The 14,260-nt window shown below is 38.8% G+C and overlaps 1 protein-coding gene across 1 annotated transcript in view; it reads right to left on the reverse strand.

The window, feature by feature from the left end:
• Positions 1–14,260, reverse strand: part of SYT9 (synaptotagmin 9) — a gene marked incomplete at its 3' end in the record, with an annotated part of 64,939 nt that overhangs the window by 19,012 nt on the left and 31,667 nt on the right. The window contains exons 2-3 of the mRNA XM_082058750.1: positions 12,980–13,331; positions 9,624–10,170 (exon numbers count right to left, since the gene is read on the reverse strand). Of these exons, the coding sequence (XP_081914876.1) occupies positions 9,624–10,170; positions 12,980–13,331 (899 nt within the window). The remainder of the gene's footprint in view (positions 1–9,623; positions 10,171–12,979; positions 13,332–14,260) is intronic.

A 14,260-nucleotide genomic window follows, 5' to 3' on the forward strand; every position in this document is an offset into this window, starting at 1 on the left:
CTAACTACAGAAGTTAATATATCCGTAATTCTAGAATTTGAGTGTGCGTTGTAAATTGCCCTTCAGTTTTGTGAGGACCCGTACTGAATTTGGAGGTTTGCATGTGTTTGTCACTTAATCCTCCCCAGGCAAGCACTAAGTGATGTTGCAGTGGCCTGTTTGATTTTTTTCAGGGAACACTCTCCTTTATACCTTGTTCCTGATACACATGTATCTTTCCAAATGTTTGGAGAAATGTATATGCGCATGAGTTAAAATGAAGATCTCTGCTGTAAGAAGATAGTCAACTTAGGACTAATAGTCAGTTTTGCCATTGTTTCTTTAGCTCCATTCTCAGAAAAACAGCTCAATTGCTATGAAAGAAAGATGCCTCTCTCTTCCTCTCCTCTTGGCTGCCAAGTAATCTATTTTTATGAAGTGAAAGAACGGAAGAGTGTAGCTATGTATCTTTCTGCAATAATCTGAGCAAGGTTCTCTACAGAGACTCAGAAGGGCAGGGGACTGAAGAGAGAAAAGCTGTCATGTACATCTCTGAGCCCCCCCAGGGACAATTAGGGCATCTACAATTTCTGGTATTATACTTGTCGACCATATAACCAAATCTTAGAAAAACGTATTATGTGCCTTTTAAAGTTTCTGCTCTCATTTATGTCGGTTGAGTTGTTTCATCTTTTATTTCTTTCAAACTGCATGATCAGCTGCTAAAAGTCTCCTAGATTTTTAGGAGAAAAGCTAGAAAAGCTATACATACATATATAGGATATATTGTTTCCCCAGTATGTCCTTCTCCACCAGGCAGCTCAAACCTCAACTGCAACTTCTAATGTTCCCACAACAAAGACAGTGGGGAAGTCTGAAGAGAGCCCTTGTGTGATTCATTAGCAAACAGTATAGCCTTAATTTTGGCAAGCTCTATAATTGAGCCTGTAAGCATAAAAAAAAAAAACATGCCTCCAAAGCACTACAGTTATGGTCCAGTAATTCCTTCCTGGACAGATGATGTTTTACCCTCTGTAACAGGATTCTGGAAAAATCCTGGAATCCCAGAAGGTTAAAATGTGAGCCAGGTCACATCCTGAAAGGGGACAGACAAATCTTCTGGTGAGAAGAAGAGCGGCACTTTCTTTTCTACCTATTTGCCTGAGACACAAGCGAACTAGAAAAGATGAAGCAGATATTTGGGGCTGTGTTAGGATGCCACCCTGTCAGGTATGATCTGCAGGAGCTGCTTCCCAAACAGCTGGGTTACCCCTGCACAGAAATCCAGTGTGTCTTGGGAAGCGTTCGGACCACAGTTACAGTTAATCCCTAAGTAAATAGTACACAATAACAAAAAAGTCCACTTACTGCTTAAATATAATACCATGGGAAAATAACACGAGAACTGGGTAAACAGACACAGAGGAGAACTGTAAAACTCTGAAATACCCTGGTTGGTGCAGACAGATGCCTGGCGGCTGTGATACCTTGTGGGGATTAAAGACTAAAAATGGCTTGAGGCTTTTTCACATAAGCACAGTATGTTCAGAGGGAAGAATGCTTTCAAGTTTGGCTCCAAATATTGAAACTTAATTTAAAGAGTAGGATTTTTCAGAAATTTTGAGGAATCCATAAGCTACTGAAATGCTTTCTGTGACCTCTGATGGAAAAAAAAGACACACTAACCATTCCCCAAACTATTCAATAATTAAATGTGTGTTTGAAGCAATTTCTTTCCCTGGCTGGATAAATACATGTTGAAATTGAAAGTTATATAACCCTGTAGAAAAAAAGGCTATGGCACAGTCTAATCTCGAATTGTGTGCAGAATGGTTACAGCCCAGATCACTGTAATACAGCTATTTTAGCCTTAACGCTGTACGAGTGCTCTTCGCTCATCTTGAAGAATTGCTGCCTATGAAGTGTAAAATACTAGAGCAATTTTTTTGTGTGTTTGCAGCTCCCACTAACAATTTTGTGTGGTATAATTGAAGGACAGGCTTGGCTGACCGGGATCACATTTTGGCTTTGCTTTATGTGCAGCGTGTTGTTACTGTCAGCTGTTTCACTGAAGGATATCTCTGAAAGCCTTGCTTAGAGAGAGATTTCTGGAAAAAAGAATTGCCAGAGGATTGTGAGAAGAAAGGAGAAGGGGGATGTGTAGAACAGGGATAGTTGCAGACTCTTCCACTCATCTAGGAAAACAGGAATTTAGGATTGGGTCTAAACTTTTTTAGCATGCAACTAATGTGTGGAGGAAAATGTTCTTCATACACCATTGCTGTTCTGGGGCTGTGGCACCAGGGGAACATGTATGATACAAAGACAAAAGAGAGAGCTCAAGAATAGGGAGCATTGATGAGCAGGGGAAGAACCAGTGTGGAAACCAGGTTTTTACTTTCATAAGGAATTTTGAGTTATTTCCATTTTGAAGCAGAATATCCCTCACTGGACTCGAAACATTTTGCTTTGATTTTAAAAAAGGATGTTTTGTTCCTATTTCAACTTTCAAATTATTTGAAAATCTTGCAAAAGAAGGGCATTCCAAATGAGAAATCAAAACATCTTACTCTGAAATTGCAGTCTTCTGAAAATACTGACTTCAAAATTCTTTTTCTTTAACTGAAATGGTCCCATTTCTGCTACGTGTTTTGTTTGTTTCTTTGTTTGTTTTTCCCCATGCTCTAGTTTTGAGTTTGTTTCTTTTGTTTGTTTGTCGGTATGTATGTATGTACGTTTTTTAGAGAAACATTCAGACTGAAAAAGTTCACTTGGAAACTGATGGCTGTACTCCCAGGTTCTGTAAACTTCAAATGGTACATACCCATACACACAGTTACCTGAATTATCATTTTCTTAAGCTAGTCCCAAAACCCCAATAAATGTTAGCTGAGGCTTCAGTGATATTGCAAGATTCATCCTGTTTCTGAATATGCTTGGGAGCTACAAGGCTGTTACAGGTAATCACTCACACTGAACAGTCACCATTATTTTTACAGCCAAGCTCAGAGCGCTTGTACCACTGACTCGGGACCAGTTTAGCTGCATCTCAAACCATTTCTTTTCATGGCATTTGATTTTTTTTTACCTCAGACCCTTCCCCAGTTTTACTGAATATTGTTCACACAGTTACCCAGTTGCTTCAAACAGAATTAGGCATCTGCTGTCTTTATGTTTCCTGAAAACATGTCAATATTTTATCTCTACCCTATATAATTGTATATAACTGCATCCAGCCTTTGTTTAGCCATGCTGAGTGCTGTTTCCTAATCATTTAAACAGATGTCATTTCTGACAAATCTTCTCCTAGAAAGTAATTAGCAAAATTATTAGATTAAAAAAAAAAAAGAAAACACAAAACGACAAAAGGAAAAGTCCAGTTTTGAAAATGAACCCATTTAAAAATGTGGTTATCAAAAAATGCAAAAACTGTAGGAAAAACACCGGCTGCAGCCATTCTCCACTGTATGATGACTGTTGTGCTGATGCTGAAGGCTAATTCATTTATTTTTCATCCTTACTGTGGTGATCCTTAGAAATACGAAGGATTAAAGATCTATGACATTTCAGCATCTTTTGGCTATGAAATGATTCATTACTCTCAGACTTTCATTTTTTTCTGTACATTTGATTGAGTAAAAATAGTCAGAGAAAATCATGAAACAAAGAGTGACCTTTGTGACCTAAGAGAAGATGAATATCCACTGATCTGTCTCTTGAAGGCAATTCATATTTCTGTATTTTTCTGAGTACTATTGTGTTTGTTGTTTATTGTTTTTTGGGGCATTTTTGTTTTTTAAATATAACTAAAGTGAGGTGATTTCTACCTCTTGCATTTACTGCCTTCATTTGTCTAGCCATGAAATAATTGTTGTTGATCCTTTTGGCATGCCTTAACATGGGCAAGAGAGATAGGTCTGCAATCTGTCTTTTCTAGAGAGACTTGCATCTACAAGTCAATTAAATGGGTACATATCCACATCAACAACTGATTGCCTCCCTGATGCCAAAGCTTACTTGCTTTAAAGAAAGGGAACATGAGGTTAATACTCTATATGTTTTCTATATTACTAAAAAAATCAACTAGTGTTTCCCATTTACTGCTACATTCCTCAAGAGTAGATACAGCACTTAACATCGATTGTTTGGATTTGAATTCATACGTAGAGCCTGAGATTTGGGTTGTTTCTTTTCCTTCTCAAACTTTTGACTCAAAATTTTTTCTCGACCATTATAAACATTTTAAATGCTTTTCTGAGATCTTGCTCGATGCCATTGCTTTTCTAAATCAAGCAGCTTGCCAGAACAGGAATTTTAGCAATACTAGCTAAAACATCTTGACAAGCTAAACATTTTTCAAAATGGGAGTAGGTGGACTTAGTTGACTGACTGCCAGCTACAGTATCTGTACACTGTCGAAGAAGATAAGCATTGCAACGCAGACTGGATGAAGGCTGGTGCCAAGAATCTGCAGATTCTGGACCCAGTCTCATTGCTGCTGTTAAGCAGTGTGGTGTCTTGAGCGAGTCACATCCTTTTTGTCCACGTCTGTTCCACTGTCCATGAATCAGGGTCAGTGTTCATCTGCTTCTTTCAAAGAAGTTAATTTTCCTCAAGTTTTGAGGATGTAAGCCCTGCACCTGTGTGTGTGCATTTGGCATGCGTTAAATTGTTCACAGCCTCTTAGCAGGAATGGTCCTGAGCAATGCAACCTTTGAGGAAGTTTTTTTTCAGTTTGAGGATGGAATAGTTTTGAACTGCAAAAAGTCTGGTATATTTGGTCAGCTTTCAAAGTTTTACACTTTCATTATGCTTTTGTTTAGTCTCTTTCTGTCTCTCTTCCACACACACTCTGGTTGGCATTAACAACTCTGAAACAGGGAACCTGAAACTTCCTTCTGGTGATGTAACGATTCCAATTGCATCTCAGTTAGACAACATACATGCCTAGAAATACAAATTCTCAAATCTTTAGTTTTTGGGCAAACCTGAGAACAACATCAGTGAAGAATTAGCATTTCTAGAATGCAGAACTTCAAATACTTATAACCATCTTACTTTTAAACTCTCTCTTTGTCAAAACACTACTATGTACACTAACATGCAACTTAATTTTTTTTTTTTTTTAAATATAGTTTTCTTCACTGCTTCTGTGCAAAAGGAATGCAGCATTATTTGACACTGTTGTATTCTTGACCACTACATATGCCCTAAAAGAGCTTGAAGATTCTTAAGAACAGATGCAATCAATTTCTTGGCTTTGCAACTTCTAGCATATGCTGTCTCTTTCTGGATGGCTAAGTAAACAACTTGATATACAGCTTGTGTTTCTTTACTGCTTTGAACTGTCCATAACTATATTTTGGATTTTTGGTGAACCATACACATTCTCTAAAGTCTGTGACAGGTTACTTCTCTAATTCTGTAAGTATTACCCAGGGTTTTCTCACTGTAATCCTTTCTTTCTTTCTTTCTTTCTTTCAGAAATATTTTCTTCTATATTTTCACTCTACTTTTGTACCCTCATATATTGTTTTTTAACGTTGGGGGCTGGATGCTACACTCTTCAATGCTTAGCTAGAAAGAAAAGCAGAAGGACCTCAAAATAGGCATATTAAAACCAAAGCAACCTTTTGAATCCTTTCTAGTACTATGGTTTGAATCCGACCAGCTGCTTTCACCTTTATCAGACTTTCAATTTACTTCACGCCTTCACAGGAGGTGGGTACAGCAAAGAGCCTCAAAGGGAGCCCAAGATAAGGATAAATGGTAGCAGTCAATATGGTAGCTACGACTTATAGAATATTAGGTGCACAACCACTGCAAATCTTATTGTAAGTATCCCTTGAGAACAGGATGTTACACAAAGATTCACCAAAACAGGTTAGTCTGGGATGTTCAGCCTCAGGGAGAGATGAGAGAAAGGTGCCAATGGGGTGTTATGACTGAGAAATTTTTTTTTAAGTGTATATATAAAGTTTAGACATTCAGAAAAGAAAAATTCATTGTACCATGCCTAGTTCTTGAGTGTAACTATATTTGACAACTGATAAGATAGCATCAGTGTCAAAAGCTGTATATACTATAGGACCCAAGTCACAAATTTGCCTCCTAAAATGAGTCGTCATTTTGGAAAATGCTGGCCCAGCTATGAACGGAAATTTACATTGTTCTTTCTTACTCCAGTTATCTCCCTGATGTAAGTGGAGGCCACTTTTAAATATTCCTCTTGTCTAGAAAGATCACCCGCTTAGGAAGCAACAAAGGCCGAGGTTTTTGAGAATCCAAACAGGCAGGATGAACCAGAGCTGCATTTCCAGTTCACAGAAATCCTCCTCTGTGCCTGGTGATGGTTAACGTGCAATTCCTGAGAAAAGGTTTTCCCTTCTGGGTGCACAGCTAGTTATGCAAGTGGATACTTGGCATCCTCTGAAAAAGAAGTGTCTTCTTTACCTGAAATGGGCTGATGGATTCTTGTCCTTCATAGTTGTTTATTTCATTTTGTGATAGAGCCATGTATTTTTGCCTGATCACATTTGAGTTTGCAGATCGCAACCAAGGAAATATTAACAACTATTCTCTCTTCAAAACATGCCATCAGTTTATGAACATTACAAAAACAAACAAAAAAAACCCCACCCCAAACCCTGACTATGTTTTAGAGGCTACTAAACAAAACGTACCCACTACTGAAACCCAGCCTGAAAATAAAGAGCATGTATTTTTCTTGATGAGCCAGAAACCAGAGTAATCTGCCTGGTAGATATACGCTTATCTAGTTCATTTCATGTTCATCTAAAGTTGATCCACTTAATTATTTCTTCCATTAAATAGTCCACTGCTGCTTTTTTCTGGTTGGAAAAAGTGTCAGCGTTACAGGAGAGATTTTATGCTCAGAGGGCATGGGATTAGAAGAATAATCATTTTGATATTGGAGATTTGTGTCTGGAGGCGGATTGCTTTTGAACATGTAGAAAATTTTTATGCTGACAGGCATCTGTGTTATGAAATAATTTCAAATTCTGGGATGGCAGCAGATGTTATAGTCCAAAGATTCAAAACTCTTGGTTTTGGATAAAAAAAATCTGCCAGTGGTATTAGAAAACAGAAGAAAGCACGTGGCATAATAGTTCAATTTAATGGCATTGTTTGCAGTAAAGCTGACGTTCCAGGCATAATCTGCAGTTCTCACTTGAAATAGGGCATTTTACTGGGCAGAGAAGGATTGGATACATTCTTTTATATTACCGTGTCAAATTGGATTAGAACATAAGAAAATGGAGATTTAAAGGCCTTTGGGACTGCTGGTTATGCATTGTAATAAAATGCACAAGGAATTAAAATGAATTTACTCTTCAGAAGTGTGAGAAACTTGTCATTTGTAGTTGTGTAAACCTTCTCTTTTTCTGTTATAGTACATCACCTTGGTTTATCCCTCTGGTGCTGCACTCCCTCTTGATCTACACTGAGTGAATTTCCTTGTGTAAATTAGCCCAGCATTTAAGTGTTTTGGAATTATCGTTATTTGAAACAACAAGACATCCAAAGATAAAATGATTGAAACTGTGCTACAGTTGATACAGTTTCCGTTTGCAACCATAAATTGCCCAATGGTGCTCAAAACTTATTTCAGAGGTGGACTAACTGTGCCTGCTGGCCTGGTTTGCAGTGCAGCCACAGGAGTGTTCACTTCAGCAGCTTCTCAGTTTCTGCTGTCAGTCTGTGAGATATCTAAGCTACGCAGAAAAGAAAATGTACTGAAACTTGGTTTCTTCAATGATGCTTGGAGGGTTTCTCATAACTTTATGGACTAACTTCTAACCTTTAAAATTTTGGCGATGTTAATTAGTAAGCTCAGTCCTCCACACTTTCATTTATCTGATACTCTTATCTCAGAATTCGCATTAGCCAGAATTGGATTGTGTCCCCTATGTACTATGAATCATTTGCTTTAAAAAGGTCTCTGTTAGCCGAAAACCCGGTGGCAAGTCTAGATGGCAGGTCATGTGTTCTGTTTTGATAAACAGGGTTACACTTCACATAGGAATTAATCTTAGTAGGAATTAATAACTGACTCATGTTTCAGTCCTGGATTGAATTTCAGAGATTACAGAAAATCTGAAGACAAACCATGTGCCGCAACCCTTTTGAAATTTGGAAGGGAAAGTGATTAGAAAGAAAAAAGCAGAACCCATCTTCTGCCTAAGTTAGAGTGTAGAAAGAGGACTGGTACATATCAAAGTTAATTCCCACATGCATGTGCTTTCAACTTCCAGTGGATTGTCAAACTGAAAAGTTGAGCTTGGGACACTTAATGCTGTATGAAGGCAGGCTGTTGCTTGGAATGACTGTGATCTGCTCTGGCAGATGCTTCCTTTTCTCTTGTGGCTGAAGGGCAGTCACTTTTCACAGGAAAGGCAGGTTCATCCTTCCCCAACAGCAAGTGTCCAAGCCCCTTCCTGTCCCTTGGGTGAGGGAGCTGCTAATGCTGTTGCCACACACGGATATGTAACACTGACTAACAACACTGAGAAATCACCGTAAGACAAGAACAATATCAGTTTTCAAAAAGAAATTTTAAACAAAAAATTAGATTTAATCCATTTGGTCTGACTTCAGGAACGTAATGGTCTCAGAACATCCTTAACTTTTCAATGGCTTCCTACACTCAGCTAAGCTTATGCTTAAATGCTTTCTTGAACTGAGCGCTAACAAACTTACACTTTGATCTTAGTGCTAATGATGTTTGGTTTATTTGACTCTAAAATGTGCCCTCCATTTGAGTACAGTTTGACATGGCAAATGAAATATTTACTGACTCTTGGCACGAGTAGCTTCACCTTTGTGGATTTCCGTAATGTACTATTCTCATTAAAGGTTTATTCTCCATAGGATGCACATGATTAATTTCTAATAGCACTACAAGGAGGCTGGATCATGCTTTCAGAAGAAAGCTTTCTTTTCCAAAAGTGATTTTTGTGGCTTTGTACCCAATCACTGATTGGATTCTTACATAGAATCTGATACCAGAGACTGGAAAAACAGAAATAGACACTTATAAGTTTCCCATTTCCCTATGTAACACAGTGATGCCAAACAAAGAGTTAAACCAATTCAGTGTGTTTCATTGTTTTCATCGAACAGAATTATTGGAACTCTGTTTGCCTGGATTACAGATGTAGTTTTATCTCACTCTATGACAATAAAGTCTTTTGAAGGACTGAAGATCACTACATACAAAATCTGGACTGTGCAGTTCTGGCTGATTGGTGCGCTGTAATTTATGTGGCAAATCATGCAAAACATGGAAAGATAGGCAAAATAATAATAGTAGTGTTTTCTTAACTAAATTTTAGATTAAGTAAGATTAAGAGAAAAACATTCTCCAGCTATTCCACCCTATCAGCAGAGCAATGACTAAACCCACTATCTCCTACATAAGACATTCTTTAATATATCCAAGGAATGAGAAATTAGGACTGAAAACACACTGTCAGTTTCTGTGGATTAAGGTCAAAGCTTGAGAAAGAGAGAGAACAGAGTATTTTCCTTCATAAATTTACCAGACAATTTCAGTTATAATCAGATTAAAGAAACAAAATCAGAAACAAAAAAAGCTCAAAAAGAAAAATGATAATACTTACATTGGTGACATATTCAATATCCTTCCAAATATTACATTCCCTGGGAAAATCTGCCAAATCTAAAAAATTATCCACTATCACTTGGCCAATCAAGTCATGCCTGGAGAATCTGTCAAAGTCATACACAGAGAAATGGAGTTTCCTTGTGTTCAGATCATTGTATGGGACAGTAAATAAAAAAACTTCATCAAATACTGGATTTAGGGTCTTTCTGTGCACTTTAGTCTGGTGTTTTGTTTTCCTATCAGGAAGCAGATATATCTTCACGTATGGATCTGAAGTTCCAGAGAAGTCTTTTGCTGGCAGGTTGATGGCCTTGTGTATCTTCACTATCAGCTGCTCTAAATCACAATCATATTTCAGAATAAAGTTCAGTTTTCCACATGCCTTGCTATTACTTCTTCGGCCATCATCTGTGTCCACTGATCTTTGCTTATAAAGCTCTGGTTTAATGCGGCCAATCCCCGTCAGTTGCTCCTGTTTCTGAACCTGCTGGATGTTGAAGTCAGGGTTGGAGAGGTTGAGCTGTCTTCGGATTGAATTATGCCTTAAGTGAAAATGAAAGAATTTAAATAGATTGTATTGAAGATGACACGAATCTGTGTGCGCACAAAAGATCCTGTTCTCATTCGACATGTTTTTGTAATGTACGATGGGGTCAGATTTTTACTCACATGAAGTGATAATGCATGATACCCAACAACCAAGAGCTCATCGTCACTATTAGACTGCTAATATCACATAATTTTCTCTTCCTACATTTCAAGCTAGTGGTAGGCACCCGCCAAACCTGGCTGGAGAAAGTAACATATGATATGATCAGTTACTATTTTCAAGTGATTCCTTTGGATTAAAGCCTATGAAATGAGTTACATCATGTGATTGGCAGCAGGATCTGCCCTGTTACGCCAGCTGAACTTGCTGATTTCTGGTTCTAAGACAAAGCTGGACTAAGGAAGATACTTCCAGACATCTCTGTGTTTTTACTACTTGGTGATCTCTCTGACTACTTCATTTACAAGTGAGGTGTTCTGGGCTGAAATGGTTTGTTGACCACCGCAACAATTGTTTTCTTTTTTCTCTCATACTTGATGTAATAAGCTTTGTGGTACTTCAGCTGAAAAGCTCCTTTAGTTTCATTACTCCTGGGAGAGAAAGTTGCTCTTAGCTTTGCTCCAGTGAAATTTATTACCTGGAGTCAGTCAGTTACTGTGATTGAAATTTCCACTTCATGAGATGATAACAGAAATCAAATTTGCAAACTCTGTCAGGGTAGTGGGATGTGAAAGTTGGATTAGGTAAAATCCTAATCTTATATGAGTTGGACTCCACTTTTTTGTGTTATTCATATGCATCAGTCAGTGTATTGGAGTACCATGAGCGGTGGTTGAACATAGAAAGGGCATGTGGAAAATGCTAGCACAGGATTAATCCAAAGCTATTCATGTTGAATGTAATCAGCAATAGTTCCTCTGCTATCATTGTGCATTCATTCCTTGTATATATGTGTTTATGCATGCTTAAAACAGCAACAGCCTCTTATATACTATCCTATTTTTTTTCTCTTGTTGGATAATAAATACATAATTTTCTAGCTATACATTAGTCATTTCCATGATAAAATATTACCATGTCATAAAAAAAGAGATTTATATTGCTCAACCCTTAAGCTCCTCATAGCAGTGGGAGGTACAGAATATCCTGGGGAGAAATAAAAAGGAGGCCACTGGAGAGACAGCTTAACAAGGATTGTGTAATAGCAGGGGCGGGTGCCTGGGCTCTGGGCCACACAGGGAAGCCACAGCTGGCCACCCAGGTATGCCAGAAAGCAGCAGAGACAAAGGTGAGCAAAAGAAGGATGCAGTACAAGGAAGATCAGCCCCTCCCACTCACTGAAAGTCTTTTGGAGAAGACCTGGGCAAAAGTAAGGGGCAATGAAAGAGAGGAGTAAAGAGCAAATCCTGTATCAGTGTAGAGGTGGGACCTGGACTGGTCATGCCCTTGTGGACAGAGAGAAGAAAGACCTGCAGAGATTCACAGGGGTGAAGACACTGTCTATGCACTCAGGATGCTGAGGCAAGTTCTTTTACAGATTGGGATTGCTGCTGCTTCTTGTGAGATGACTCTGCTGTGGTGATACTGGGCATCTGTCATTTGATTAAGTACCACAATTGCTCCCCTGGTGTAGCAGAGAAAGCCTGTCTCTAACTCAATACTTTTACAGTATCGAGGACACACATGAGAGCTCTTGGTGTTAGATGTCAGATATGAATCTTCTGTTGTTAATGCATCTCATGACCTGCGTAATTCCCAGCAGTTTGAAAACAGAGCAGCACCAGCCCTGTACTGTACTTCTGGGCTGCTGGTCCTTAGCTGGAATTCAAGGTTGTGTGTGGTAGGGTGCAAGCTTCAGTATCCATAATGATGACTTTGACCTCCCCATAGATTCCTACAATATAAGCACAAACCATTCTCATGCTAATCTAAGGAGGAAGGGCACCTGGAGCTTTTGCTGCATAACGTTAACGCTGTGCCGGGGAATCCTCAAATTCTGAGACATGTTTTGGACAACTGGCAATTACTGAACTGGCTGCTAGCTCCTGTCATCTTGTGCAGGTGTTCCTGCAGGCCAGAGTCTTGCCTAAACTTGCTCTCCCTGATGGCCAGAAAGGAGCCCAGCAAAGAGCAATGGGGCTACTGCTGTATCTTCTCCAGCTGAAGTGCACCTGTTTTGACTCAGAAATGTACTGGCTTTTCACAAGCTGATCCTTTTTCTTACTGTGTAAAACATAATCCTTTTACAATATTACCTATGCCTGCACACACTCCCACCCTCTCTTTTTCCTCTTCCCTCCTGTACTGTTCTCCTGACTGATACTTTTTCAGTCACTTCTCTCCCCACAGTCATGACTGTGGCTAAAATATATGATTTTTAACTCCTGCCAAGTGTTTTTTAGCTTGCCCTACTTTTCTTCTTTGGCTGTTTTAAAAATATTTGAGGAGATATTACTGAGTGTTCAACATCAGTGCTGTGTGCAAATGAATATGCTTTACAAGCTAAATCTAGGCTGTTCTGGTGCTTTAAGGGACACATGGTGCTTTGTCTTGTCTGGCTTCTGACGGAGAGGCACAAATGAGACAGGAGTTGAGAGAAGAGTGGAATAGTGTTGCGATCCTGTCTTTTCAACCTAAGACATTTGTGCATCTCAAAGAATAACCTTTGTGTAATTTTTTTAAAAAAGAATGTGGCGTGTGAATTATGCATTTTTAATAGATCAGTGTACTGGATAACCAAGCTGTGCTCTTTTAACTGTATCTCTATTCATTAGTATCAGAGAGAAATTGAAGTTACTGACCGAGCAGAAGAGGTTGGTTCAGTGATCTGACGATGCATTCGCACATTGTGTACGCAGTTCTCCTTCGTTCCCGCCTGAGCATCTAATGGAATATCAGGGGAGGTGTGGCTGATCTTCATGGAGGACTCCGGATAGGCTGTAGGCTCACCCAGATAATCCTCACTGTAGTCACGGTCATTGGTCTCTGTATCTGTGTAGTTCAGTGATTCTTGTTTGTTGTCTTTGTTCCCAAACGGCAGACCACGCTCTCGCCAAGGGATCCAACAAAGCTTCCAGGACACGAACAGAGACACACCAAACAGAGCAAGACCACAGGCTGTGACAACTAGGGATAGTAAGCTTATTGAGATATCTGCAAACAAGAAAAACACACGCATGTCACATCTTTGTGCTCTTCCATGCTCTGCATCTCCAAGGCATGCAACATAGGAAGCAAACACCTCGGGATTGCAGATCTACAAAAATTAAATTCTGGTCCCTGCAACAGTCATATAATAGAAACATATTGAATTTTCTAATCCTTCTTCCATGCTTCCCCCAAGAAAATAATTTAACTTTGTTTGGAATTCCGTATAAGGCTCATCTTGATATAACTCAGTTTACATTTTCCCTCCAAAAGCCAGGTGGGATGAAGGGTCATTCTAAATATGAAGAGCTGTTCACTTGTTCACTCAGCTTTCTACTGATGCAAGAGTAGTGCCTGCAGTACATTTTGTTTGTTCCTCATTTTCATTTTATGTAATGCAGCTTCCTTTATCTCCTTTAACAGATACACTATCTTCTCTTCCAGAGACTTTATTATAGTTACACAACTATGAACATATGCACACAAGCACATACATGGCATGAAATTTTTTTAGGTATTCAACTGAAGTATCTTGTTTCATTACTTTAATTCCCTTCCTTCTAATAATATCCTAGCAAATGTTTTTTTTACTATCAATATGTCTTGCAGTTCACTGTTTAGTTTAGGTACCAAATCTCTTAAAACCTGACATTTTAATGGGGTTTTTTTAACTCTAAAGGCTCTTTTTTATGTGACCAAGCTGGTATAAAAGGAACGTGAAGATGAGTTTTCTGTTGTTTTCCCCCACATCCCTAGCATTATCCTACGCCATAATCATATCAACACAAGTTACAGCTGGGAGAGGCTTTTTCTCTGTTTTGCGTTGTTTTAAGTTGCACATTGGGAAAATGACTCAGTGGAACAGCTGGTTTTATGGTTACAGTGTTTCTGAAATGAGTTTCTCAGTGGATTACACAATACATCATGCCTTAAAC

Source organism: Streptopelia decaocto, assembly GCF_964273445.1.
Source record: "Streptopelia decaocto genome assembly, chromosome: 7".
Lineage (NCBI taxonomy): Eukaryota > Metazoa > Chordata > Aves > Columbiformes > Columbidae > Streptopelia > Streptopelia decaocto.